Source organism: Gadus morhua, chromosome 21 (assembly GCF_902167405.1).
Source record: "Gadus morhua chromosome 21, gadMor3.0, whole genome shotgun sequence".
NCBI classification, from domain to species: Eukaryota; Metazoa; Chordata; class Actinopteri; order Gadiformes; family Gadidae; genus Gadus; species Gadus morhua.
This window is the reverse complement of record NC_044068.1, coordinates 1808757-1835221: the sequence shown is the minus strand read 5'-3', so window position 1 is coordinate 1835221 and position 26465 is coordinate 1808757. Positions and strand designations below refer to the sequence as shown.

The following is a 26465-nucleotide window of genomic DNA, read 5'->3' as shown; positions in this document are numbered from 1 at the left end:
TTCCTCGCGGTAGCAGATGGGCGAATGGATGTTTAGGATAATATGTTTCAAATATGTATGATATAACCACTTAAATTCACACCTGACCACTCTGACCATGGTTCCATAAAATGTTGTGAACTAGACTGGACGGTTGATGACGGGATTCTTCTGGGTTGCCAGATACTCCTTGACTGTGTTTCTGTAGTATAGTGGTTATCACGTTCGCCTCACACGCGAAAGGTCCCCGGTTCGAAACCGGGCGGAAACAGTATTACTGTTTTCAGACATACGAAAACCTGTTCATGCGGGTGCTTCGGATGACAAGATTTATACATTTTAACAGGTTTTCGTAGTGTAGTGGTTATCACGTTCGCCTAACACGCGAAAGGTCCCCGGTTCGAGACTGGGCGGAAACATGATCAAAGTATTTGTATTTAGCGCTCGCAGTTGAGAGCATAGACTGTATGAAAGCTAACTCTAGTTGTGAGAAGTTCTTAGAAGTGTCTGGGTTTCAACCTCCTTTCCTGTATTGCCTAGTGTTCCTGAGTCTTCTTCGTGCACCTCTCCAGCATGGACATCTGGGTTAACCGTCTCATCCTGCATCGTCTAGCGTGCAATGGATGGTTCGTAGCCATTAGCATGTCTTGGCTGGCTTTTGCCGCTGTCGTTACGACTTTACAATTGAAGCCTAGTGTGCTAGCATTGTTCCCCGCGGTAGCAGATAGGCGAATGGATGTTTGGGATAATATGTTTCAAATATGTATGATATAACCACTTACATTCACACCTGACCACTCTGACCCTGGTTCCATAAAATGTTGTGAACTAGACTGGACGGTTGATGAAGGGATTCTTCTGGGTTGCCAGACACCCTTTGAATGTGTTTCCGTAGTGTAGTGGTTATCACGTTCGCCTCACACGCGAAAGGTCCCCGGTTCGAAACCGGGCGGAAACAGTATTACTGTTTTCAGACATACGAAAACCTGTTCATGCGGGTGCTTCGGATGACAAGATTTAAACATTTTAACACGTTTTCGTAGTGTAGTGGTTATCATGTTCGCCTAACACGCGAAAGGTCCCCGGTTCGAGACCGGGCGGAAACATGATCAAAGTAATTGTATTTAGCGCTCGCAGTTGAGAGCATAGACTGTATGAAAGTTAACTCTAGTTCTGAGAAGTTATTAGAAGTGTCTGGGTGTCAACCTCCTTTCCTGTATTGCCTAGCGTTCCTGAGTGTTCTTCGTGAACCTCTCCAGCATGGACTTCTGGGTTAACCGTCTCATCCTGGATCGTGTAGCGTGCAATGGATGGTTCGTAGCCATTAGCATGTCTTGGCTGGCTTTTGCCGCTGTCGTTACGACTTTACAATTGAAGCCTAGCGTGCTAGCATTGTTCCTCGCGGTAGCAGATGGGCGAATGGATGTTTAGGATAATATGTTTCAAATATGTATGATATAACCACTTAAATTCACACCTGACCCCTCTGACCATGGTTCCATAAAATGTTGTGAACTAGACTGGACGGTTGATGACGGGATTCTTCTGGGTTGCCAGATACTCCTTGACTGTGTTTCTGTAGTATAGTGGTTATTACGTTCGCCTGACACGCGAAAGGTCCCCGGTTCGAAACCGGGTGGAAACATGATCAAAGTATTTGTATTTAGCGCTCGCAGTTGAGAGCATAGACTGTATGAAAGCTAACTCTTGTTGTGAGAAGTTCTTAGAAGTGTCTGGGTTTCAACCTCCTTTCCTGTATTGCCTAGCGTTCCTGAGTCTTCTTCGTGCACCTCTCCAGCATGGACATCTGAGTTAACCGTCAGATCCTGGATCGTCTAGCGTGCAATGGATGGTTCGTAGCCATTAGCATGTCTTGGCTGGCTTTTGCCGCTGTCGTTACGACTTTACAATTGAAGCCTAGCATGCTAGCATTGTTCCCCGCGGTAGCAGATAGGCGAATGGATGTTTGGGATAATATGTTTCAAATATGTATGATATAACCACTTACATTCACACCTGACCACTCTGACCCTGGTTCCATAAAATGTTGTGAACTAGACTGGACGGTTGATGAAGGGATTCTTCTGGGTTGCCAGATACTCCTTGAATGTGTATCCGTAGTGTAGTGGTTATCACGTTCGCCTCACACGCGAAAGGTCCCCGGTTCGAAACCGGGCGGAAACAGTATTACTGTTTTCAGACATACAAAGTTAATGTTTAAATTCTCCTGCTTTATTATCGGGCAGCTATTTGGGAATAGTCTGTCGGGAATAGTCTGTCTGGAACAGAACCTTCAGCAGTGTCCACTGGGCACCACGCCACCTCTTCAACCGATGGCCTCGTCATATTATTAAGTGTTTAAACCTGCGCTGAAAACCTGTTCATGCGGGTGCTTCTCATGACAAGATTTGTTCGTTTAAATAGGTTTACGTAGTGTAGTGGTTATCATGTTAGCCTCACACGCGAAAGGTCCCCGGTTCGAAACCGGGCGGAAACAGTATTACTGTTTTCAGACATACGAAAACCTGTTCATGCGGGTGCTTCGGATGACAAGATTTATACATTTTAACACGTTTTCGTAGTGTAGTGGTTATCATGTTCGCCTAACACGCGAAAGGTCCCCGGTTCGAGACCGGGCGGAAACATGATCAAAGTAATTGTATGAAAGTTACTGAAAAGACTGTATGAAAGTTAACTCTAGTTCTGAGAAGTTATTAGAAGTGTCTGGGTGTCAACCTCCTTTCCTGTATTGCCTAGCGTTCCTGAGTGTTCTTCGTGAACCTCTCCAGCATGGACTTCTGGGTTAACCGTCTCATCCTGGATCGTGTAGCGTGCAATGGATGGTTCGTAGCCATTAGCATGTCTTGGCTGGCTTTTGCCGCTGTCGTTACGACTTTACAATTGAAGCCTAGCGTGCTAGCATTGTTCCTCGCGGTAGCAGATGGGCGAATGGATGTTTAGGATAATATGTTTCAAATATGTATGATATAACCACTTAAATTCACACCTGACCCCTCTGACCATGGTTCCATAAAATGTTGTGAACTAGACTGGACGGTTGATGACGGGATTCTTCTGGGTTGCCAGATACTCCTTGACTGTGTTTCTGTAGTATAGTGGTTATTACGTTCGCCTGACACGCGAAAGGTCCCCGGTTCGAAACCGGGTGGAAACATGATCAAAGTATTTGTATTTAGCGCTCGCAGTTGAGAGCATAGACTGTATGAAAGCTAACTCTTGTTGTGAGAAGTTCTTAGAAGTGTCTGGGTTTCAACCTCCTTTCCTGTATTGCCTAGCGTTCCTGAGTCTTCTTCGTGCACCTCTCCAGCATGGACATCTGAGTTAACCGTCAGATCCTGGATCGTCTAGCGTGCAATGGATGGTTCGTAGCCATTAGCATGTCTTGGCTGGCTTTTGCCGCTGTCGTTACGACTTTACAATTGAAGCCTAGCATGCTAGCATTGTTCCCCGCGGTAGCAGATAGGCGAATGGATGTTTGGGATAATATGTTTCAAATATGTATGATATAACCACTTACATTCACACCTGACCACTCTGACCCTGGTTCCATAAAATGTTGTGAACTAGACTGGACGGTTGATGAAGGGATTCTTCTGGGTTGCCAGATACTCCTTGAATGTGTATCCGTAGTGTAGTGGTTATCACGTTCGCCTCACACGCGAAAGGTCCCCGGTTCGAAACCGGGCGGAAACAGTATTACTGTTTTCAGACATACAAAGTTAATGTTTAAATTCTCCTGCTTTATTATCGGGCAGCTATTTGGGAATAGTCTGTCGGGAATAGTCTGTCTGGAACAGAACCTTCAGCAGTGTCCACTGGGCACCACGCCACCTCTTCAACCGATGGCCTCGTCATATTATTAAGTGTTTAAACCTGCGCTGAAAACCTGTTCATGCGGGTGCTTCTCATGACAAGATTTGTTCGTTTAAATAGGTTTACGTAGTGTAGTGGTTATCATGTTAGCCTCACACGCGAAAGGTCCCCGGTTCGAAACCGGGCGGAAACAGTATTACTGTTTTCAGACATACGAAAACCTGTTCATGCGGGTGCTTCGGATGACAAGATTTATACATTTTAACACGTTTTCGTAGTGTAGTGGTTATCATGTTCGCCTAACACGCGAAAGGTCCCCGGTTCGAGACCGGGCGGAAACATGATCAAAGTAATTGTATTTAGCGCTCGCAGTTGAGAGCATAGACTGTATGAAAGCTAACTCTAGTTGTGAGAAGTTCTTAGAAGTGTCTGGGTTTCAACCTCCTTTCCTGTATTGCCTAGTGTTCCTGAGTCTTCTTCGTGCACCTCTCCAGCATGGACATCTGGGTTAACCGTCTCATCCTGCATCGTCTAGCGTGCAATGGATGGTTCGTAGCCATTAGCATGTCTTGGCTGGCTTTTGCCGCTGTCGTTACGACTTTACAATTGAAGCCTAGCGTGCTAGCATTGTTCCCCGCGGTAGCAGATAGGCGAATGGATGTTTGGGATAATATGTTTCAAATATGTATGATATAACCACTTACATTCACACCTGACCACTCTGACCCTGGTTCCATAAAATGTTGTGAACTAGACTGGACGGTTGATGAAGGGATTCTTCTGGGTTGCCAGACACTCTTTGAATGTGTTTCCGTAGTGTAGTGGTTATCACGTTCGCCTCACACGCGAAAGGTCCCCGGTTCGAAACCGGGCGGAAACAGTATTACTGTTTTCAGACATACAAAGTTAATGTTTAAATTCTCCTGCTTTATTATCGGGCAGCTATTTGGGAATAGTCTGTCGGGAATAGTCTGTCTGGAACAGAACCTTCAGCAGTGTCCACTGGGCACCACGCCACCTCTTCAACCGATGGCCTCGTCATATTATTAAGTGTTTAAACCTGCGCTGAAAACCTGTTCATGCGGGTGCTTCTAATGACAAGATTTATACGTTTAAATAGGTTTCCGTAGTGTAGTGGTTATCACGTTCGCCTAACACTTGAAAGGTCCCCGGTTCGAGACCGGGCGGGAACATGGTCAAATTACTTGTATTTAGTGCTCGCAGTTGAGAGCATAGACTGTATGAAAGTTAACTCTAGTTCTGAGAAGTTATTAGAAGTGTCTGGGTGTCAACCTCCTTTCCTGTATTGCCTAGCGTTCCTGAGTGTTCTTCGTGAACCTCTCCAGCATGGACTTCTGGGTTAACCGTCTCATCCTGGATCGTGTAGCGTGCAATGGATGGTTCGTAGCCATTAGCATGTCTTGGCTGGCTTTTGCCGCTGTCGTTACGACTTTACAATTGAAGCCTAGCGTGCTAGCATTGTTCCTCGCGGTAGCAGATGGGCGAATGGATGTTTAGGATGATATGTTTCAAATATGTATGATATAACCACTTAAATTCACACCTGACCCCTCTGACCATGGTTCCATAAAATGTTGTGAACTAGACTGGACGGTTGATGACGGGATTCTTCTGGGTTGCCAGATACTCCTTGACTGTGTTTCTGTAGTATAGTGGTTATCACGTTCGCCTCACACGCGAAAGGTCCCCGGTTCGAAACCGGTCCGGAAACATGATCAAAGTATTTGTATTTAGCGCTCGCAGTTGAGAGCATAGACTGTATGAAAGCTAACTCTAGTTGTGAGAAGTTCTTAGAAGTGTCTGGGTTTCAACCTCCTTTCCTGTATTGCCTTGCGTTCCTGAGTCTTCTTCGTGCACCTCTCCAGCATGGACCTCTGGGTTAACCGTCTGATCCTGGATCGTCTAGCGTGCAATGGATGGTTCGTAGCCATTAGCATGTCTTGGCTGGCTTTTGCCGCTGTCGTTACGACTTTACAATTAAAGCCTAGCATGCTAGCATTGTTCCCCGCGGTAGCAGATAGGCGAATGGATGTTTGGGATAATATGTTTCAAATATGTATGATATAACCACTTACATTCACACCTGACCACTCTGACCCTGGTTCCATAAAATGTTGTGAACTAGACTGGACGGTTGATGAAGGGATTCTTCTGGGTTGCCAGACACTCTTTGAATGTGTTTCCGTAGTGTAGTGGTTGTCACGTTCCCCTTACACGCGAAAGGTCCCCGGTTCGAAACTGGGCGGAAACAGTATTACTGTTTTCAGACATACAAAGTTAATGTTTAAATTCTCCTAGTTTATTATCGGGCTGCTATTTGGGAATAGTCTGTCTTGAATAGTCTGTCTGGAACAGAACCTTCAGCAGTGTTTACTGGGCACCACGCCACCTCTTCAACCGATAGCCTCGTCATATTATTAAGTGTTTAAACCTGCGCTGAAACCTGTTCATGCGGGTGCTTCTGATGACAAGATTTGTTCATTTAACAGGTTTCCGTAGTGTAGTGGTTATCACGTTCGCCTAACACGCGAAAGGTCCCCGGTTCGAGACCGGGCGGAAACATGGTCAAAGTATTTGTATTTAGCGCTCGCAGTTGAGAGCATAGACTGTATGAAAGTTAACTCTAGTTGTGAGAAGTTATTAGAAGTGTCTGGGTGTCAACCTCCTTTCCTGTATTGCCTAGCGTTCCTGAGTCTTCTTCGTGAACCTCTCCAGCATGGACTTCTGGGTTAACCGTCTCATCCTGGATCGTCTAGCGTGCAATGGATGGTTCGTAGCCATTAGCATGTCTTGGCTGGCTTTTGCCGCTGTCGTTACGACTATACAATTGAAGCCTAGCGTGCTAGCATTGTTCCTCGCGGTAGCAGATGGGCGAATGGATGTTTAGGATAATATGTTTCAAATATGTATGATATAACCACTTAAATTCACACCTGACCACTCTGACAATGGTTCCATAAAACGTTGTGAACTAGACTGGACGGTTGATGACGGGATTCTTCTGGGTTGCCAGATACTCCTTGAATGTGTTTCTGTAGTGTCACACGCGAAAGGTCCCCGGTTCGAAACTGGGCGGAAACAGTATTGCTGTTTTCAGACATACGAAAACCTGTTCATGCGGGTCCTTCTTATGACACGATTTGTACTTTTTAACAGGTTTCCGTAGTGTAGTGGTTATCACGTTCGCCTAACACGCGAAAGGTCCCCGGTTTGAAACCGGGCGGAAACATGATCAAAGTGTTTGTATTTAGCGCTCGCAGTTGAGAGCATAGACTGTATGAAAGCTAACTCTAGTTGTGAGAAGTTATTAGAAGTGTCTGGGTGTCAACCTCCTTTCCTGTATTGCCTAGCGTTCCTGAGTCTTCTTCGTGAACCTCTCCAGCATGGACTTCTGGGTTAACCGTCTCAATCTGGATCGTCTAGCGTGCAATGGATGGTTCGTAGCCATTAGCATGTCTTGGCTGGCTTTTGCCGCTGTCGTTACGACTTTACAATTGAAGCCTAGCGTGCTAGCATTGTTCCTCGCGGTAGCAGATGGGCGAATGGATGTTTAGGATAATATGTTTCAAATATGTATGATATAACCACTTACATTCACACCTGACCACTCTGACCCTGGTTCCATAAAATGTTGTGAACTAGACTGGACGGTTGATGACGGGATTCTTCTGGGTTGCCAGATACTCATTGAATGTGTTTCCGTAGTGTAGTGGTTATCACGTTCGCCTCACACGCGAAAGGTCCCCGGTTCGAAACCGGGCGGAAACAGTATTACTGTTTTCAGACATACAAAGTTAATGTTTAAATTCTCCTGCTTTATTATCGGGCAGCCATTTGGGAATAGTCTGTCGGGAATAGTCCGTCTTGAACAGAACCTTCAGCAGTGTTTACTGGGCACCACGCCACCTCTTCAACAAATAGCCTTGTCATATTATTACGTTTTTTAACCTGCGCTGAGACCTGTTCATGCGGGTACTTCTGATGAAAAAAATGTTTAGGGTTTTGATCAAACATACAGGTTTCTGTAGTGTAGTGGTTATCATGTTCGCCCTACACGCGAAAGGTCCCCGGTTCGAAACCGGGCGGAGACAGTATTACTGTTTTCAGACATACAAAGTTAATGTTTAAATTCTCCTAGTTTATTATCGGGCTGCTATTTGGGAATAGTCTGTCTTGAATAGTCTGCCTGGAACAGATCCTTCAGCAGTGTTTACTGGGCACCACGCCACCTCTTCAACCGATAGCCTCGTCATATTATTAAGTGTTTAAACCTGCGCTGAAACCTGTTCATGCGGGTGCTTCTGATGACAAGATTTGTTCATTTAACAGGTTTCCGTAGTGTAGTGGTTATCACGTTCGCCTAACACGTGAAAGGTCCCCGGTTCGAGACCGGGCGGAAACATGGTCAAAGTATTTGTATTTAGCGCTCGCAGTTGAGAGCATAGACTGTATGAAAGTTAACTCTAGTTGTGAGAAGTTATTAGAAGTGTCTGGGTGTCAACCTCCTTTCCTGTATTGCCTAGCGTTCCTGAGTCTTCTTCGTGCACCTCTCCAGCATGGACATCTGGGTTAACCGTCTCATCCTGGATCGTCTAGCGTGCAATGGATGGTTCGTAGCCATTAGCATGTCTTGGCTGGCTTTTGCCGCTGTCGTTACGACTATACAATTGAAGCCTAGCGTGCTAGCATTGTTCCTCGCGGTAGCAGATGGGCGAATGGATGTTTAGGATAATATGTTTCAAATATGTATGATATAACCACTTAAATTCACACCTGACCACTCTGACCATGGTTCCATAAAACGTTGTGAACTAGACTGGACGGTTGATGACGGTTTCAGACACAGACACGGGATTCTTCTGGGTTGCCAGATACTCCTTGACTGTGTTTCTGTAGTATAGTGGTTATCACGTTCGCCTCACAGGCGAAAGGTCCCCGGTTCGAAACCGGGCGGAAACATGATCAAAGTATTTGTATTTAGCGCTCGCAGTTGAGAGCATAGACTGTATGAAAGCTAGACTGGACGGTTGATGAAGGGATTCTTCTGGGTTGCCAGATACTCCTTGAATGTGTTTCCGTAGTGTAGTGGTTATCACGTTCGCCTCACACGCGTAAGGTCCCCGGTTCGAAACCGGGCGGAAACAGTATTACTGTTTTCAGACATACAAAGTTAATGTTTAAATTCTCCTGCTTTATTATCGGGCAGCTATTTGGGAATAGTCTGTCGGGAATAGTCTGTCTGGAACAGAACCTTCAGCAGTGTCCACTGGGCACCACGCCACCTCTTCAACCGATGGCCTCGTCATATTATTAAGTGTTTAAACCTGCGCTGAAAACCTGTTCATGCGGGTGCTTCTGATGACAAGATTTGTTCGTTTAAATAGGTTTACGTAGTGTAGTGGTTATCATGGTAGCCTCACACGCGCAAGGTCCCCGGTTCGAAACCGGGCGGAAACAGTATTACTGTTTTCAGACATACGAAAACCTGTTCATGCGGGTGCTTCGGATGACAAGATTTATACATTTTAACACGTTTTCGTAGTGTAGTGGTTATCACGTTCGCCTAACACGCGAAAGGTCCCCGGTTCGAGACCGGGCGGAAACATGATCAAAGTATTTGTATTTAGCGCTCGCAGTTGAGAGCATAGACTGTATGAAAGTTAACTCTAGTTGTGAGAAGTTATTAGAAGTGTCTGGGTGTCAACCTCCTTTCCTGTATTGCCTAGCGTTCCTGAGTCTTCTTCGTGAACCTCTCCAGCATGGACTTCTGGGTTAACCGTCTCATCCTGGATCGTCTAGCGTGCAATGGATGGTTCGTAGCCATTAGCATGTCTTGGCTGGCTTTTGCCGCTGTCGTTACGACTATACAATTGAAGCCTAGCGTGCTAGCATCGTCTAGCGTGCAAAGATAGGCGAATGGATGTTTGGGATAATATGTTTCAAATATGTATGATATAACCACTTACATTCACACCTGACCACTCTGACCCTGGTTCCATAAAATGTTGTGAACTAGACTGGACGGTTGATGAAGGGATTCTTTTGGGTTGGCAGACACTCTTTGAATGTGTTTCCGTAGTGTAGTGGTTATCACGTTCGCCTCACACGCGAAAGGTCCCCGGTTCGAAACCGGGCGGAAACAGTATTACTGTCTTCAGACATACGAAAACCTGTTCATGCGGGTCCTTCTTATGACAAGATTTGTACAGATTAACAAGTTTCCGTAGTGTAGTGGTTATCACGTTCGCCTAACATGCGAAAGGTCCACGGTTCGAGACCGGGCGGAAGCATGATCAAAGTATTTGTATTTAGCGCTCGCAGTTGAGAGCATAGACTGTATGAAAGCTAACTCTAGTTGTGAGAAGTTCTTAGAAGTGTCTGGGTTTCAACCTCCTTTCCTGTATTGCCTAGCGTTCCTGAGTCTTCTTCGTGCACCTCTCCAACATGGACATCTGGGTTAACCGTCTCATCCTGCATCGTCTAGCGTGCAATGGATGGTTCGTAGCCATTAGCATGTCTTGGTTGGCTTTTGCCGCTGTCGTTACGACTTTACAATTGAAGCCTAGCATGCTAGCATCGTCTAGCGTGCAAAGATAGGCGAATGGATGTTTGGGATAATATGTTTCAAATATGTATGATATAACCACTTACATTCACACCTGACCACTCTGACCCTGGTTCCATAAAATGTTGTGAACTAGACTGGACGGTTGATGAAGGGATTCTTTTGGGTTGGCAGACACTCTTTGAATGTGTTTCCGTAGTGTAGTGGTTATCACGTTCGCCTCACACGCGAAAGGTCCCCGGTTCGAAACCGGGCGGAAACAGTATTACTGTCTTCAGACATACGAAAACCTGTTCATGCGGGTGTTTCTGATGACAAGATTTATACATTTTAACAGGTTTCCGCAGTGTAGTGGTTATCACGTTCGCCTCACACGCGAAAGGTCCCCGGTTCGAAACCGGGCGGAAACAGTATTACTGTTTTCAGACATACGAAAACCTGTTCATGCGGGTGCTTCTGATGAGCAGCTATTCTGAAAAAGTCTGTGTGAACTAGAACCTGAACCTAGAACCTAGCCTTGTCATATTATTTTATGTTTAAACTTTAAATCTGTGCTTAAAATCTGTTCTGTTTCTGATCACAAAGTTTTGTAGGGTTGTCCCCATTGGCACAGGTTTCCGTAGTGTAGTGGTTATCACGTTCGCCTAACACGCGAAAGGTCCCCGGTTCGAGACCGGGCGGAAACAAGGACAATTTTTTGTGTTCAGAGCTCTCGTTGAGGGCGTAGACTGTATAGGTAAGGAGCACAGCACAATTTATTTGGAGACATTCAAAGTTGATGTTTAATTTCTCCTGCTTTACTATCGATCATCTATTCTGAAAAAGTCTGTCTGAACCAGGAACTGAACCTTCAGCAGTATCTACTGGGCACCAAGCCCAGTATATTATTCATATTATTGAGGGTTTAAACATGCGCTTAAAATCTGTTCATGTGTTTCTGATGACAAACTTTTTGAGGACTGCTTTTTTTTTTTCTTACAGGTTTTCGTAGTATAGTGGTCATCACGTTCGCCTGAAACGTGAAAGGTCCCCGGTTTGCGGCCGGGCGGAAACATTAAATACTACTCAAAGTTTTAGTATTTAGTGCTTGCTGTTGAGAGCATAGACTGTATATGTAAAGAGAATGGATGTTTAGGATAATATCTTGGCCCTATGAAATCTGTTTTATTTTTTCCAAATACCGTTTTATTTTTTTTCCAAATTCCGTATTTACACTTTAAGCTATTTATATCATCAGAACGAGTGTCAAATAAGTGCGAACGAATACAATTCTTACAATTTAATCAGATAGAAGACTACATTTATTAAAACATCACAACATTGCACTGTTTTTAGTGCTTCAAAGAAAAAAAAACATGACATAAATAAATATTTTTTCATAAACTCATATTGTGGTATGAAGGGGCGTTTGAATAACGGAAACTCGGGACAGCGCCTAATTTCTACCAGTGGCCGAAGAAATATTACATCCGTACTGTTAAGAACTACCATTGAGTATGAATGGGGAAAGTTAAGAAAGTTAAGCCATACCATTTCGGCTACCGCGCGAAGGGTCCGCGGTACGAGAACGGGCGGAAACATGGTAAAGGTTTTTGTATTCAGAGCTCGCTGTTGAGGACATAGACTGTATCGGTTGGGAGTTAAAACGACTATATCCGTGCTTGTGATAGATCTAATGATATAAACTAAATACATTTACCATTTTGGGACAGACTTTTTTAAATGGTCTCCTTTAACTTTCCAAACTGGGCCACTGACAACGTGTGGCCAAACATTTGTTCCAGCCGTCACAACGAGCCATTAAATATCTCTCCGACTGGTCCTCCGTAAGACCAGAGATATTTAATGACACTCATTGTTAGGGCTGAACAAAGTAAAACGGGCATGAGTATGGGTAAGGGTCAATCTAACTATGAAGCGCCTGCATCTACGTCTACTAACTATTAAGTGCTGTTCCTGAGTTCGAGTAGTCACCGAGTTTCCGTAGTGTAGTGGTTATCACGTTCGCCTAACACGCGAAAGGTCCCCGGTTCGAGACCGGGCGGAAACAGGTTATTTTTTGTACTTTTTTGTTTATCTGGCAGCTCATCACTTTCTACCTTTTTGATGTTCATGTTTTGTCTTTTTTGTTCTTCTTAATAAGTATTTTAGATATAAAATTGGAAAACTGAAAATAAAACGTATTAAAAATAACATAAAATCTACGTAAAATAGATCACTCATTGGTCCATCCGCCCATTAAATGATGATAAACCTCCTGCTACCAGCAGCTCCTCATAAGACCATGGATACGTCTAATCGGCCAAATACCATGTAATGCTACTTTATGAGCGTATACATGAAGATTATTGAGGACCACCTCTCTGCATGATGAAATGCATCTGCATGGGGCCTTCTGGATCACCGATCTGATCTGCCGGCCTGCAGAAAACTGCTTACATCATTGAGATTGAATCATTAAATAGCATAGCTATTACTTTTCTTGTCACTTTATATCATACACAGTGAGTGGCAAGTGCACACAGCGTTCATTAAACGGCCTGGGTAAGAAACCGCTTTCTAAATCGTATGCAAATACGCTTAAAATAATAATAAAAAGAGCTCATTATCAGATCACTAAACGAACAGTATTGGAAGGGTTCCCGAAAATTCAAAATGTGTTTCCGCCCGGTTTCGAACCGGGGACCTTTCGCGTGTGAGGCGAACGTGATAACCACTACACTACGGAAACGATATGTTTATGAAGACGAGTATTTCTTATTTCAAATTCATATCGTGAGGTATTACGAGCATTGTTTCTATCTCTCCGCAATAGAACTGGTCACCGGTCCTGTCATGGGAGCGTCTCGTTTTTTATCAGATTTGGATGAAATACTGTATATAATGACCCAAGTACATTTTTAGAATAATACGTGTGGACGTCGACACTGACCATTACAAATTGACAATTGCAACCAAATTCGATCTGAATAATACTAATATTTTAAATCGTTTCTTCGTATGTAAAAATAGTATTACAATACGTTAGGGAAATTGAGCAGCCCGTGCGTGGCGGCAGAGGAGACCCCGTTTACGTCACACAGAAATCGCGACGTTACGCGGTCGCCATTTTGTTTAACCGGGAGTGAGGACTCTATCCAAACCTGCTGTCGGGATTATTTTTCTTTCTCTTAACATATCGAATACACCAAGTCTGTATTGTGTACTCTGTCGAAGACCTGCATGGTACGTAACCCTTCGAAGTCCATTTATTCACGTCAGAATGTCCACGTGAACGTTCACCCTTTCACTGCCGGATGCACGTTGAGGTGATGTGGTGACGGCTACCGTTAGCATGTAGCTGCTCCCGTTAGCACGTAGCCGCATCCTCACGGCTAGCCGGCATTTTGTACATCGCTATTATTCTGACTGAATCTTTCCTGGCATACATTTGACAATGATTTACTTCAACTGGGTTTTTCTCCCAGACGTTTAACCTGTGCATTTAAAACCCCGCCTGATATCAGGCTGAATAATGAGATATATAATGAGAATAAGGCAAGCCTGGTGGACGACAGGCCGAGAGGCGTGGCGTCGCCGGGCTAACGTTAGCCAGACCCAATACCTTCATCAATATCACATTATTAATATTATTATAAGTATTTCATGCCCTGCAGATGTCCATGGCTCTATGTCCCTGTGTGTTGGTGGTGTGACTGACGGGCTCTGTCCATGCATTGTGTATGTGTCGACTACTTACTACAGGTCGGACCATCCTCCGCTCAACGTGTTTTCATTTAGGCACGTTTCGCCCTGGTGATCGTGGATGAATTTGTGGGTTGGGTTAATGTTTGAAGTGTACTACGATGTGTTGTTTGAATGATCTCCGTCCCACCCGGTACTGGTTTTGACACGCTGATCCAGCGTGTTGAAACACTGGGTAGTCTGTCCCCCGGTGCCAGTGGGCTGCTGAAACGTGATCGATACCCTGCTGATGGATCGATACCCTCCTGCTGATTATTCACAACAACCCATCTCATCGGTATTGTTAACTTCTCTCGCCTGCACAGATGTCTACCGACATGGCTGTCGATCATGTGAACGGGAACGGCACGGAGGAGTCCACGGAGCCGATGGACACCGCGGCCGTCGAGGTCACCCGGTCGGAGCACTTTCAGACTCTGCTTGATGCGGGATTACCGCAGAAAGTCGCCGAGAAGCTAGACGAAGTTTACATCGCAGGTACCGTGTGTTGTTACGCCATCACTCGTTCCTGCCCCTCCATCATCTCCTCTTGTTCTATCACCAGCCTCAAGTTGGCATTGGCACATCTTCATCCACTGTGGTTTGACGCATGCTGGTCTTGTAGTATTCAGCTGTTCTAGTTGTTCTGCTGTTCCTTTCACTATACACGTCTGCACCCGTAAATTATGTGAATTTTTCCTGTATGTGAATTTTTCTTGGTTAAGAAAGAGTCCTTTTGAAGGATGTGTTTGTAGTTTGAGTGACTTCAGCTCGACACCCCAGACAGCTGTTGTGTGTTGTGTCAGTAGGGGTGACAGAGGGGGCTCACAGTAGAGATGTACGCGCTGCTCATCACCTGATGCACAGAAACAAGAGAGACGTGTGTCTGACGGGACAGTTGGATTAGTGCCAGTGAGAAACATTGTGTGACTTCTAATGTGGGGCAGAGGGTCGGACATGCATTCTGTCATGTGTTACAAACCTATTACTGTTCGTCTGGTCGTAAATACTCCCCACCGCAATCACCTTTTATATTGGTGAATATGAACACTTGAATGTGTTTCAACATGCTGTCACTGGACCGCTGGTTAGAATGGCCTTCATTTTCTCATTGATGTCCATGCTGATCACCAACTAGACTTCGCTTTCCAATTGGCTGAAACAGCACTGACTGCCTCTATTCCAGGTTTCCACCAATAATGTATAAGAGGACAACATAACAGTCAATGGGCTACAACAATTAACAATTGCATATTATATAATTTGTAATTTTTCTGACTTTTTGTTATTGATGGATAAATATAAATAAGTTACCGAGTCGAGTAAGTGATGTCCTAAATTTTGAATTGAATAGAGCTACTAAGCAGTTCCAGAACTGTGTGAAACCATTCCCACTTTGTATCTCCATCCTGCAGACTGACATCTTTTGAGTGACACCTGTCATGCAGAACAACAAACAAATCTGACGACTAACTTCTACGCCAGCAAGCGTTTCCTCTTTGGTTTGGTGGTGGTGTAACCGGTTTGTTCTGGTGTGTCGCCCCCCCCACAGGCCTGGTTGCCCACAGCGACCTGGATGAGCGGGCCATCGAGGCCCTGAAGGAGTTCAACGAGGACGGGGCTCTGCAGGTCCTGGTGCAGTTCAAGGAGAGCGACCTGTCACACGTCCAGGTAGGCTCCCTCACTCTAGTCTGTACCTCTTCCACTCAGTCCAAATGGACCCTACTTTACCATCCGGGTGCGACGAGGATTAGCCTGTACCCTATCAGGACGGTACACATGAGTCGTTCAGGTGTGTGTGTGTGTGTGTGTGTTGAACGATCAGCCTACCTGCTGGTACAGTCCCTGTTGAAGGCGTGTGATATAGCTCATCATGCATCGGGAAGGGCACACACCTGGCGGTAAAGCAGGGGCCCTTTCAACATCTGTGTGTATATCGTTGATCTGAGGCCCCGCCTCCTGACCTGTGAGCCTCAATCCTCCCATCAACGGCGTTCTTTTACACTTACATTTAGGGCATGTAGCAGATGCTATCCAAAGGGAAGTACATTTGTCAGAGAAAGAGAAACAACAATATACCGCTGTGGGTACAGTAAGAATGGTCAAAGAACCAAGTGCCAAACGCTAACAATCGCTAGGTAACCTATTCCCCGTGTACCACAAAGATAGCTAGGACAAGATGCTACACAAATAAGTACTATAACCCATGGTGTTTTGTTTGAATGGTTGTATGGTTATTTGTTTTAATGGAGTCTGTTGACATCATGTTATACTGTTTTTGGTTGCTGTGTGTATTTAATATGTTTTTACACTTTAGCCATCCTGTGCACATTAACATGAATGTAGATTGACGTGCACTGCCCTTTAAATAATCAAAATGTAGTACGTCGTACACTAAGTGCGTACATGAAGTGCCCGTGTCCTCCTCCCGTCCAGAACAAGAGTGCCTTCCTGTGCGGGGTGATGAAGACGTACCGGCAGCGCGAGAAGCAGGGCACCAAGGTGGCCGACGCCACCAAGGGGCCGGACGAGACCCGCCTCAAGACGCTGCTGGAGCGCACCGGCTACACCCTGGACGTCACCACGGGCCAGCGCAAGTACGGGGGCCCGCCGCCGGAGTCGGTCCACGACGCCGGGCAGCCGCCCATCGGGACCGAGGTACGGGGTCGCCGGGGTCGCCGGGCCACGTGGAGGGGGGGGGGGGGGGTGTTCTGTGGCTGTGGATGTTTTAGATGATTGTGCGTTAATGAGCAGGTTGGGGCCGGGTTCAAACCCACACCCTCACTCACCACCAGAGTATCCTGGTGTGTCCTCAGGTGCAGAGTCTCTTGGTTCATTCAATTCTATTTGATTTGTGTAGCCCTTAATCACCATTACAGTCTCAAAGGGCTGATCGGGCCAAAGGTTTATGACACCCCGCTGACCCAAGGTGATGACAATAAGTCATCCAGCGGATGCTTTAATACAAGCGTCCTCCCGAGTTCGGCTCTCAACCATCGGCGCACAAGTTGGAGCTAAACGCTGAAAATCCCCCAAAGCACTGACGAAGTACAACAAACTAGACGGGGAAGGAGTCTGATCTCGCGTTAAATCGTATCTCTTTGGTCCAGATCTTTGTGGGTAAGATCCCGCGGGACCTGTTTGAGGACGAGCTGGTGCCGCTGTTTGAGAAGGCGGGGCCCATCTGGGACCTGAGGCTGATGATGGACCCTCTGAGCGGGATGAACCGCGGCTACGCCTTCGTCACCTTCTGCACTAAGGACGCTGCGCAGGAAGCCGTCCAGCTGGTGAGGCTCAGCCACCAGGCTGCTGTACCCCCGGGGTACTACAGGACTGTACACTGGACTGTATACTGTACAGGACTGTATACTGGACAGGACTGGGACTGTATACTGTACAGGACTGTATAAAGGACTGGACACTGGACTGTATACTGGACTGTATACTGTACAGGACTGTATACAGGACTGTATATTGTAGAGGACTGTATATTGTACAGGACAGAATATTGTAGTGTATATTTTACAGTACTGTATACTGGACAGGACTTTATACTGTACAGTACAGAATATTGTAGTGTATATTTTACAGTACTGACTGTAAATTGTACAGGACTGTATATTGTACAGGACAGAATATTGTAGTGTATATTTTACAGTACTGTATATTGTACAGGACTGTATATTGTACAGGACAGAATATTGTAGTGTATATTTTACAGTACTGTATATTGTACAGGACTGTATATTGTACAGGACAGAATATTGTAGTGTATATTTTACAGTACTCAATATTGTACAGTTTGGTGTATTTTACAGTACGGAATATTGTACCATATATTTACAGTTCGGTTTATTGTATGCTCTTTTTCAAACCACTGTTTATTCCACAGCACTGTATATTTTTGTTTACTTTACATTTATAGACGTTAGTTAGTGTATATTTCCAACACGGCGCTTCAAGTCACAGAGCAGTTGTCCCGTGTGTGTGTGAGCGTCAGTGTTGGGGCGCTGTTAGTATGTGGGGGTCCTCACTCTCCTCTCTCTCTCTCCCCCCCCCCCCCCCCCCCAGTGCAACAACCACGAGATCCGCCCGGGCAAACACATCGGTGTGTGCATCTCTGTGGCCAACAACCGGCTGTTTGTGGGCTCCATTCCAAAGAGCAAAACAAAGGAGCAGATTGTGGAGGAGTTCTCCAAAGTCACAGGCAGGTCACCTCTTCCTACCTGAACCAGGGAGTAGACTGGAGACCTGGACACAAACCATTGTTTAATACGTAACAAAAGAGTTCTTCTTCAAAAAGAAGACTCTTGTTTTTTACATGCAGGTTTGGTATTTTGTGTCAAATGTCTATTTTTTTTTTTCTGTAATGAATTTGGGAGCCTCGTATTCAGCCACCAGGTGTGAGGGTGAATCCCCTCTACAGGCCGTTCCATCACCCTCTCACCTGTCGGTAAACCCCCCCCCCTTAAGAAGTGACCCTAACGCGAGCTCCCCCCTCCCGCCACCAGAGGGCCTCAGCGACATCATCCTGTACCACCAGCCGGACGACAAGAAGAAGAACCGTGGCTTCTGCTTCCTGGAGTACGAGGACCACAAGACGGCCGCGCAGGCCCGCCGCCGCCTCATGAGCGGCAAAGTGAAGGTGTGGGGCAACGTGGTGACGGTGGAGTGGGCCGACCCCATCGAGGACCCCGACCCCGAGGTCATGGCCAAGGTAACCCCCCCCCCCCCTGACGCACCCCTGGGAAGAGCGGTCTCCACTCACTGGAGCGCTCACTAGCTAATGGCACTAACGTGTGTGTGTGTGCAGTGATGTTGATAGGTTTTCAATGTAGTGAGTCCCCGGGACCCACAGGTGGCGAGTTGGGTGGGTCCCTGAGAAATTCAATGGGTCCCGAGTCGACTCCCCAGTTTAATAAATGTGTTCCTTTTTTATTATTATTCTATTTCTTAAATTAAATGAATAGTGTTAAACTCCTTGATGGTGGTATGATATGGTTAGAGCTGGAGTACTCAACCGTTCATGTTTATCACTAGAAACGCCGGGCCATTTTTACTTACTCCTAGCGCCGCAAGAGGGGTCAAATGACCCCTAAGTCATTTTAATGAGGCTGTGCATTTGCACATAATGATCACTAGGTGGCGCCAATGAGCTATTACCGCGCGAGCGCCACATTTGTGTGTGTGTGTGTGTGTGTGTGTCACAAGCCTAGTCCTCACGATTTTGCCATAAATGTACATATATTCAATCAGAAGGATTGCAAAAAAATCCTGTTTGATTTGCTCATTCGACACGAATGAGCACAGCATCGAGCAGTGGAAACGTGGGTTTATTTACTATGAAGTTCGTATTTTTAATTGTTGAAATGAAATCAGCGGTGACGAGCTAGTTGTTTTGGTAGCGGCTAAATTAGCATGTCGCGATACTTTGTACAGGGGATCACGTCTGCGCCAAGTAGATGCGCAGAGGGTTGAAACAACGCTTGTCCGATCTGCTCACAAGAAGGTTTCTTTGGCCAGTTACTGTGATTAAACACGAGTTGTTTAATGTTCACAATGTATCGTTTTTCATGGGGAAAATGAGATGCGTCCCCGGGACGCATGGATAGTGAGTTTAGTGCGTCCTTTCAGATTTTAATGCGTCAGGGACGCAGGACGCGTACCTAGCAACATCACTGTGTGTGTGACTTCCTGGTGGTTCATCTCACTGGTTGGTGGACCTCGGTGACCAGGTGGTGGCGCTGGCCTTTCGTCCTAACCCGGCCTCTTGTCTCCCCAGGTGAAGGTCCTCTTCGTACGGAACCTGTCCAACGGGGTGACGGAGGAGCTGCTGGAGCAGACCTTCAGAGAGTACGGGATCCTGGAGCGCGTGAAGAAGCTGAAGGACTACGCCTTCATCCACTTTGAGGATCGGGACGGTGCCGTCAAGGTGGGGTCGGCCTCACACACAACACGCAGCGTCTTACTAATCGTTTACTATCCACTCATCTGTGCCCACTCCATCATTCAAAGCCTTGCAATGCTTTAAAGAGCACCTATTATGCTTTTTCGACTTTTATGACCTATAAACGTTGTTATTATGATTTATAGTCATGTTTAACCATACTAAAGTGTCAAATAATGCCATACATGCATTAAGACGTGTTCCCTAGTGACCGTCTGGGGGTGAAAGTGCAGGGCGCTAAACACTAGGGCCGCCGGTCGCCATTCACTTGTTCAAATTTCCGGGATTTATCAATGTAGAACAATCCGGATTTTCCATGTATGGCTATGCTGCAACATGCTCTTCCGGAAGGTAACCAATCACAACGGAGTGGGGTTGGCAGGAGGGGGGGGCGAGGGGGTGGAGAAGGACGGAGCTGAGTGTTGACAGAGAATGCTGAAAGCGCCCAGATGAGAGGAAGAGTTTGCCGAAAAACTCCATAGTTTTTTGTGCTGTGATTCGTGTCAGGTTGCGCTATAAATTCATTTCTTATTAATGACGCTATAGAGTCATTAATAAGAAATGAAGACCAGAAAAGAAGTATGATAGGAGATCTTTAAAGACCCCGTCCTCGCCTCACTGGTACTTCTTCATGCGCCTTCAGAAAAGGCCCGAGCTCTGTCCTCCACTGGCCCCGCGTCCCTCCTGCGTTTGTAGCAGGGCTCCTCCAGGCAGGGTCCCCTCGCCGAGGGATGAGGGGGGGCTCTGTACAGAGGAGACTCAAAGCTGCCACTGGCCCGCCCACTGTGAAGCCCTCGCTGTGCCGCTTTGTCCCAACGGTGTGGTGTGCCTCGCCCCGCAGGCTCTGGAGGAGATGAACGGGAGGGACCTGGAGGGAGAGCACATCGAGATAGTGTTCGCTAAGCCCCCCGACCAGAAGAGGAAGGACCGCAAGGCCCAGAGACAGCAGGCCAAGACGCCAATGTAAGACCCCTTCAGCGTGTGTGTGTTTCACTCCAGGCTTCACACGGGCGTCCTGTTCAATGTTGATTCGCAGTCTGTCACCAAGCAGACGTTTGTTTCACCGGGACCACGGAATAGGGAGGCCCACAGGTTACAACTCAGAATCACCGGAGGGGGGCGACCGTTTATCCTTTGCACTGAGATTAGGAATACAGTTTTCCATAATAAAACGGAATGGAATGACTTCAAAAGTCATTAGGCCTAAAAAAAAAGAAAAAAAAAAAAGTTTAGTTCCTGTTGGTTGTCAGTTGAGGTCATGGGTAGGTAGGGAATCTATTTTATATTATTTTATTTTTTTCAGCGGCAGCGAATGATGGGTAGGTTGTTTTCATTTAAAAACGAGAGAATGCGCTCATCCTTGTACAGAATGAAGAGGTGCTGTAGCTGTACAAGAACGTAATTATAGTTTGCATTTTCTATTTATTTTTTTTAATCATAAAATAATTTGGGTCGCACATATATTCACAGGGTCGGTCGGAAACCGGAACCAACATTTTTTTTTTTAGGCCTCATTCTAACTCAGGAATGCTACGGTGGGTCACAAACGCAGCGTCTCTTCATTCCCAGAGCTAACCGTCTCCTCCTCCAGGTACGACGACTATTACTACTACGGCCCCGCCATGCCGCCTCCCTCCCGAGGGCGTGGTCGCGGCGGCTCCCGCGGCGGCGGCGGCGGTGGCTACTCGTACCCCGAGTACTACGGCTACGACGACCACTACGACTACTACGGCTACGACTACAACAGCTGCCGCTACGGCGGCGGCGGCTACGACGACCCCTACTACGGCTATGACGACTACCAGTCGCCCGGCGGGGGCCGTGGGCGCGGCGGCGGCGGGGGCCGCGGCTCCCGGGGGGGCCCCATGCACAGGGGCCGCGGGGGCGTCAGCGCTCCCAGGGGCCGTGCCGGGTTCTCCCAGCGCGGCGGCGGCGGCGGCGGTGGCGGCGGACCCGGGCCAGGCAGAGGCACTCGGGGCGCCCGTGGAGGAGTGACGCCGCGTGGCCGTGGAGGGGTACGTGGGGGCGCGCGGGGCGGGCGTGGAGGAGGAGACGGGGTAGGCGGCAAGCGCAAAGCTGACGGGTACAACCAGCCTGAGTCCAAGCGGCACCAGACCAGTAATCAGAACTGGGGGTCGCAGCCCATCCCCCAGCAACCGCTCAGGATCTCTGACGCCACCGGTTACTATGGTTACAAACCCAACAACCAGGAGTTTTATCAGGATTGTTTCGGGCAGCAGTGGAAGTAGGAGGCCGCGAGCGTCCCCGAGAACCACCCAAATTCCTGTTTTTTTTTTTATTTTATTTTATTTTTTCTTATCCGATTGGCCCCAAATCCCACAAAACAAAATGTTTTAACTTTTTTCTTTCCTCTAAATTGGTGACTGGCAACAATCTTTTTGTACATATTTTAATATTCCACTTGCACTCAAAATAGAAGTCACCTGCTTCTGGACAACTGGTTTTATTCGATGTTTTTATGCGTTTAATGGTTGGTTCAACATATTCCACCGCTGGCTTTGACCCAGTTATTTTTTTAGACTGTGCTCTCCAATTGGCTGATCACTTTATGTATGTTTTCAACTCTGGTTTTTAAATGTTTTAAGTAGATCACGGCAACCACACTTATGTCTCCTAAAGAAAGAAATGTATTTAATAACAAATGAAATTTGTATTGTATTGTCACAAAGTAATGCGTGTCTTGTTAATGGAAAGTGAGATGATGGTAAAATCAGGGCCCAAGCGGTCCCGTTTTTATGGCTTCACGTTTTGGCTTGTATCCTTTTGCTTTTTGTCTGCTTTAATAAATGTACACGCACAAGTGTAAAAAAAAATAATTATACAACCACTTCAAATTGTGTTGCAAATTTATGTTTTGGCAAACTCTTCAAATTGATTGGAATAAATTGACGGCTCCTCGTGGAGGAAACGGATCCAAGGTTTGGAGCTTAGCCTGCTTCACAACGCTCCCATGCCTGCTAATGCCCTCCCAGTCTAAGGTCACCTCCCAGTCTGGCCCTCCCAGTCTAAGGTCCCCTCCCAGTCTGAGGTCCCCTCCCAGTCTGAGGTCCCCTCCCAGTCTGAGGTCCCCTCCCAGTCTGAGGTCCCCTCCCAGTCTGAGGTCCCCTCCCAGTCTAGGGTCACCTCCCAGTCTAGGGTCACCTCCCAGTCTAGGGTCACCTCCCAGTCTAGGGTCACCTCCCAGTCTAGGGTCACCTCCCAGTCTAAGGTCCCCTCCCAGTCTGATGTCCCCTCCCAGTCTAAGGTCCCCTCCCAGTCTGATGTCCCCTCCCAGTCTAAGGTCCCCTCCCAGTCTGATGTCCCCTCCCAGTCTAAGGTCCCCTCCCAGTCTGATGTCCCCTCCCAGTCTAATGCCCACTCCCAGTCTAATGCCCCCTCCCAGTCTGATGCCAGTCCGGCCCCTGAACCTGTATGCCGTCATAATTCCCCCTCAATAGCTCCGCTGATCAAACCTTCTCCCATCGGTGTGGCTGATTGCTTGTGATCTCCTCATGGATACAACAACGAGCTTCTGCTGACGGAAATCCACGCGATTTGTTGATTGGCTTAATGAGATCCCAGGTCTACTAACACGCATGTTGACCCTGCAAGCGACGTGATCTGACATAATCCGCACGCATGATTGGCTATGATTATGTCCCGTTGTTTTTTCCCCCCCTCAATGTCTAACCCAGTCGCAGCCAAAACGCTCCGAACCACGGTACGCCAAGTCGGCAACGATTGCCGATAAACGCTCGACTCCGCGTCGATCGTGCCTAACTGTGTCGCCCTTCTCTCTGCCGTGTCTCCATCCAGGCCCCGGGCAGCTCAGTGTTGTCCCTGCCGAGCGCCACGGCGTTCTGAGGCCCTGTAGAGATGTACTGACGCCATGTGCTGTGAGTCTAACTGCTTCCTTTTGTGACCTGGCTAGCAGGGCAGAGGGGTCCGCTGCTCCGGTCCGGACGCCGCCTTCCAGTGAAGAGTGCGCCTGGGGGCGGGCCAGACGCTGCCATTGGACAGGATGGTAAGGTCACATGACTCGGATAATCCCCTGAGAGAGAGAGAGAGAGAGAGAGAACACCTGCCTGCGTCCGTCTGCGTTTACTTTATGATGAAGCTCGTGAACCCCCTTCTCCTTCTCTCCTCCCTCCTTGTCTCTTGTCCCTTCCTCCCTCCCCCTTCTCTCCACTCCTCCCCCATCTCTTGTCTCCCTAATCTCTCCTGCCTCCCCCCGTGTCTCCTCCCTCCTCCCTCCCCCTTCTCTCCCTCCCTCCCCCTTCTCTCTCCTCCCTCCCACATCTCTCCTTTCTCCCTCATCCCTCCAGCCTCTCCCTTTTTCTCTCCCCCCCCCCTCCCCATCTCCTACCTCCTCCCTCCCATCTTCCACCGAGACCCCGCCCCCTACCCCGACCTCCTGGCTCCACCAATCCCAGTCGGGAGGCTGTATCACGTGATCGTCTCTCCGGTGTTGTCTTTGCACTTTTATACGGACGAAGATCGGAGGGGCCGGCCGACCCAAGCGATCGCGTCATGACTGAACAGGGGCGGGGGGGGGGGGAGAGATGAGTTTGTTGCCGTGGTGACTGGGGGGGCAGGGCGGAGTGTCCAGAGATATTTTGCTTTTTATTTGCTTTTTTTTTTTTTTCTTTTTTAAGGACTGTCAAGTTGAAGGATGGGTCAACTACCTCATTTTTAGAGGCACGCCCCCTCCCAACACCTTGCTCCGCCCCTTCCACCTTTGCTCCACCCCTTCCCCTCCCCCCCCCCCCAAACCCCAACCCCTCGTGAATATGCACAAGCACCTGCCTGGCCGCCGGTGAGCTGCACGGTTCTCCTGCTGTGCGGACGTGATGTGGGACGGTCCTCATCCAATGAGCCTGAACAATCAGGTCGACAGACCTCGCTGCTGAGCTCTGGAGAGCGAAGACTATCAAGATTGTGTGTCTCTTTTTTGTGTACTTTGTGCGTTTTTTTTAATTTTTTTTTTTTCGTTTTTGTATAATTTTTTTTTTTAGTGTTTGTTTTCGGGTTGCGAGTCTTTGAACCCGTGGGCGGTGCGGTGGGCGGCGGGCCCCCCCCCCCCTGTAGAGAGGAGATTCAAAGTCTTCCTCGTTCTTCCTCGATGGGTGCTCAGTCTTAACTTTTTTTATAACGTCTATGATTCACACCAGTCGACGCTTTTGTGCTAAAAAATGATGTCTGGAGGTGCGTTTGTGTAAGGAGTGAGGGCGGGCCGCAAGGGAGGAGCTAGGCGTGCTGAGCTTCCAGGGGTCACCTTCACCCGCTCTGTTTTTAAAGGAGACATATTATACCACCAGATGTGAGTGTGATTAGCCTTACAAGCCGTTTCGAAAATATGTCCCTTGTGACATCACTAGTGGGCGTGTCCACCTAGATCTGTGCTGGATAGTTGAGCAACGTTTGCTTCAGTCCACTGGGTAGGCTGGTAGACTGATCTATCCAGCACACATCTAGGTGGACACGCCCACTAGTGATGTCATATGGGGCAGATTTTCGAAACGGCTTGTAACGGCGAATCAGAACACACCTGGTGGTATATGTCCCCTTCAAAGTGTGAACTCGTATTGAAGTCTTGTCTGAGATTGGAAAACTGCACAGAAAAGGTTTGGTAAATAGGAAAAAAAAAACATTTTGTTCGGACTCCAAAACGTGGGGCTTTTGTGTTTTAAAACATTTACACTTCTGTGCTGACTAATTTCTAATACGTAAAAGATTCAATTGAGAATTAATTATGGCCTGTCTGTCATTGTGTAGTTGTATCAGTATTTTTATTGTTAAAAATAGACTTAAAAAATCCAGTCATGTAACCAAGTTCATCTGGAGTTTCACATGGAAAACATGGAAGAGGTGGTTTTGCGTGTTTTGTTCTTATTAAAGTAATCATTAACAGTAGCGGCCCTGCTATTGGCTGTGTTGTCCTGTCACTCACGTTGGGTCCTTGACTCGTCCAATGTCTGTTACATCCTCCGCACTCCGTGTCTACGTCAACATCATTTCAAACAAGGTTATTGTGTGTATGTGGCTAACGGGTGTTTGCATTCTTGCAAATACATTGTTTTATACTATACATTGAGGCGAAGTAAACTTATTTTTCTAATAAAGTTATTAAATAAAACATTTGTCTTGTTGTTAATTATGTGTTTTTTATCTATGTATATTAAGCGTTTGGTTTCATGAGATTTGTTTACTCATAATTACACACCACTGAATTTGAATACCAATAATTATTTTATTTTCAACATATGCACTAAATAATTGAATCAGTCAATGTTGATATCTAAACTATTCTGTTTTATCTAATCCTTTGGATTAGGGATTACGTGTTTTAAAGCCTCTGGAAGGTTGGCAGTTAAAGGTCAATTTATGAAGCGCCTG

At 46.9% G+C, this 26465-nt stretch overlaps 1 protein-coding gene and 30 non-coding genes across 37 annotated transcripts; 30 read left to right on the top strand and 1 right to left on the bottom strand.

The window, feature by feature from the left end:
- The first annotated feature begins 177 nt into the window (after positions 1-177).
- trnav-cac (transfer RNA valine (anticodon CAC)) lies at positions 178-250 on the top strand. The gene has a single exon. It is a non-coding gene; the product is annotated as a tRNA-Val (tRNA).
- Positions 251-325: 75 nt separating this feature from the next.
- trnav-aac (transfer RNA valine (anticodon AAC)) lies at positions 326-398 on the top strand. Its single transcript has one exon. It is a non-coding gene; the product is annotated as a tRNA-Val (tRNA).
- A 466-nt stretch (positions 399-864) lies between these two features.
- Positions 865-937, top strand: trnav-cac (transfer RNA valine (anticodon CAC)). The gene has a single exon. It is a non-coding gene; the product is annotated as a tRNA-Val (tRNA).
- Positions 938-1012: 75 nt separating this feature from the next.
- Positions 1013-1085, top strand: trnav-aac (transfer RNA valine (anticodon AAC)). The gene has a single exon. It is a non-coding gene; the product is annotated as a tRNA-Val (tRNA).
- A 466-nt stretch (positions 1086-1551) lies between these two features.
- trnav-gac (transfer RNA valine (anticodon GAC)) lies at positions 1552-1624 on the top strand. The gene has a single exon. It is a non-coding gene; the product is annotated as a tRNA-Val (tRNA).
- Positions 1625-2090: 466 nt separating this feature from the next.
- trnav-cac (transfer RNA valine (anticodon CAC)) lies at positions 2091-2163 on the top strand. The gene has a single exon. It is a non-coding gene; the product is annotated as a tRNA-Val (tRNA).
- A 240-nt stretch (positions 2164-2403) lies between these two features.
- On the top strand, positions 2404-2476 carry trnav-cac (transfer RNA valine (anticodon CAC)). Its single transcript has one exon. It is a non-coding gene; the product is annotated as a tRNA-Val (tRNA).
- Positions 2477-2551: 75 nt separating this feature from the next.
- trnav-aac (transfer RNA valine (anticodon AAC)) lies at positions 2552-2624 on the top strand. The gene has a single exon. It is a non-coding gene; the product is annotated as a tRNA-Val (tRNA).
- Positions 2625-3081: 457 nt separating this feature from the next.
- Positions 3082-3154, top strand: trnav-gac (transfer RNA valine (anticodon GAC)). The gene has a single exon. It is a non-coding gene; the product is annotated as a tRNA-Val (tRNA).
- Positions 3155-3620: 466 nt separating this feature from the next.
- Positions 3621-3693, top strand: trnav-cac (transfer RNA valine (anticodon CAC)). The gene has a single exon. It is a non-coding gene; the product is annotated as a tRNA-Val (tRNA).
- A 240-nt stretch (positions 3694-3933) lies between these two features.
- Positions 3934-4006, top strand: trnav-cac (transfer RNA valine (anticodon CAC)). The gene has a single exon. It is a non-coding gene; the product is annotated as a tRNA-Val (tRNA).
- A 75-nt stretch (positions 4007-4081) lies between these two features.
- trnav-aac (transfer RNA valine (anticodon AAC)) lies at positions 4082-4154 on the top strand. The gene has a single exon. It is a non-coding gene; the product is annotated as a tRNA-Val (tRNA).
- A 466-nt stretch (positions 4155-4620) lies between these two features.
- On the top strand, positions 4621-4693 carry trnav-cac (transfer RNA valine (anticodon CAC)). The gene has a single exon. It is a non-coding gene; the product is annotated as a tRNA-Val (tRNA).
- Positions 4694-4933: 240 nt separating this feature from the next.
- On the top strand, positions 4934-5006 carry trnav-aac (transfer RNA valine (anticodon AAC)). Its single transcript has one exon. It is a non-coding gene; the product is annotated as a tRNA-Val (tRNA).
- A 1006-nt stretch (positions 5007-6012) lies between these two features.
- trnav-uac (transfer RNA valine (anticodon UAC)) lies at positions 6013-6085 on the top strand. Its single transcript has one exon. It is a non-coding gene; the product is annotated as a tRNA-Val (tRNA).
- A 238-nt stretch (positions 6086-6323) lies between these two features.
- On the top strand, positions 6324-6396 carry trnav-aac (transfer RNA valine (anticodon AAC)). Its single transcript has one exon. It is a non-coding gene; the product is annotated as a tRNA-Val (tRNA).
- Positions 6397-6990: 594 nt separating this feature from the next.
- trnav-aac (transfer RNA valine (anticodon AAC)) lies at positions 6991-7063 on the top strand. Its single transcript has one exon. It is a non-coding gene; the product is annotated as a tRNA-Val (tRNA).
- Positions 7064-7529: 466 nt separating this feature from the next.
- Positions 7530-7602, top strand: trnav-cac (transfer RNA valine (anticodon CAC)). Its single transcript has one exon. It is a non-coding gene; the product is annotated as a tRNA-Val (tRNA).
- A 250-nt stretch (positions 7603-7852) lies between these two features.
- trnav-uac (transfer RNA valine (anticodon UAC)) lies at positions 7853-7925 on the top strand. The gene has a single exon. It is a non-coding gene; the product is annotated as a tRNA-Val (tRNA).
- A 238-nt stretch (positions 7926-8163) lies between these two features.
- On the top strand, positions 8164-8236 carry trnav-aac (transfer RNA valine (anticodon AAC)). Its single transcript has one exon. It is a non-coding gene; the product is annotated as a tRNA-Val (tRNA).
- A 484-nt stretch (positions 8237-8720) lies between these two features.
- On the top strand, positions 8721-8793 carry trnav-cac (transfer RNA valine (anticodon CAC)). The gene has a single exon. It is a non-coding gene; the product is annotated as a tRNA-Val (tRNA).
- Positions 8794-8905: 112 nt separating this feature from the next.
- trnav-cac (transfer RNA valine (anticodon CAC)) lies at positions 8906-8978 on the top strand. Its single transcript has one exon. It is a non-coding gene; the product is annotated as a tRNA-Val (tRNA).
- A 388-nt stretch (positions 8979-9366) lies between these two features.
- trnav-aac (transfer RNA valine (anticodon AAC)) lies at positions 9367-9439 on the top strand. The gene has a single exon. It is a non-coding gene; the product is annotated as a tRNA-Val (tRNA).
- A 464-nt stretch (positions 9440-9903) lies between these two features.
- Positions 9904-9976, top strand: trnav-cac (transfer RNA valine (anticodon CAC)). The gene has a single exon. It is a non-coding gene; the product is annotated as a tRNA-Val (tRNA).
- A 75-nt stretch (positions 9977-10051) lies between these two features.
- On the top strand, positions 10052-10124 carry trnav-aac (transfer RNA valine (anticodon AAC)). Its single transcript has one exon. It is a non-coding gene; the product is annotated as a tRNA-Val (tRNA).
- A 464-nt stretch (positions 10125-10588) lies between these two features.
- On the top strand, positions 10589-10661 carry trnav-cac (transfer RNA valine (anticodon CAC)). The gene has a single exon. It is a non-coding gene; the product is annotated as a tRNA-Val (tRNA).
- A 75-nt stretch (positions 10662-10736) lies between these two features.
- On the top strand, positions 10737-10809 carry trnav-cac (transfer RNA valine (anticodon CAC)). The gene has a single exon. It is a non-coding gene; the product is annotated as a tRNA-Val (tRNA).
- A 203-nt stretch (positions 10810-11012) lies between these two features.
- trnav-aac (transfer RNA valine (anticodon AAC)) lies at positions 11013-11085 on the top strand. The gene has a single exon. It is a non-coding gene; the product is annotated as a tRNA-Val (tRNA).
- A 1291-nt stretch (positions 11086-12376) lies between these two features.
- On the top strand, positions 12377-12449 carry trnav-aac (transfer RNA valine (anticodon AAC)). Its single transcript has one exon. It is a non-coding gene; the product is annotated as a tRNA-Val (tRNA).
- Positions 12450-13057: 608 nt separating this feature from the next.
- trnav-cac (transfer RNA valine (anticodon CAC)) lies at positions 13058-13130 on the bottom strand. The gene has a single exon. It is a non-coding gene; the product is annotated as a tRNA-Val (tRNA).
- Positions 13131-13476: 346 nt separating this feature from the next.
- On the top strand, positions 13477-26209 carry LOC115534272 (heterogeneous nuclear ribonucleoprotein Q). 7 transcript variants are annotated; one of them, XM_030345147.1, is made up of 12 exons: positions 13477-13624; positions 14449-14620; positions 15675-15793; positions 16559-16780; positions 17233-17409; positions 18194-18329; positions 18634-18839; positions 19905-20054; positions 20911-21032; positions 21661-22084; positions 24004-24093; positions 24725-26209. In XM_030345147.1, the coding sequence occupies exons 1-11, from the start codon at positions 13622-13624 to the stop codon at positions 24046-24048; spliced, it is 1776 nt and encodes a 591-aa protein (XP_030201007.1). In that variant the 5' UTR covers positions 13477-13621; the 3' UTR covers positions 24049-24093; positions 24725-26209. The 7 variants fall into 7 exon arrangements, with proteins under 7 accessions (XP_030201007.1, XP_030201003.1, XP_030201002.1 ...); XM_030345143.1 differs by having other exon boundaries at positions 24001-24093; XM_030345142.1 differs by lacking the exon at positions 24725-26209 and adding an exon at positions 24395-24663 and having other exon boundaries at positions 24001-24093.
- The last annotated feature ends 256 nt before the right edge of the window (positions 26210-26465 follow it).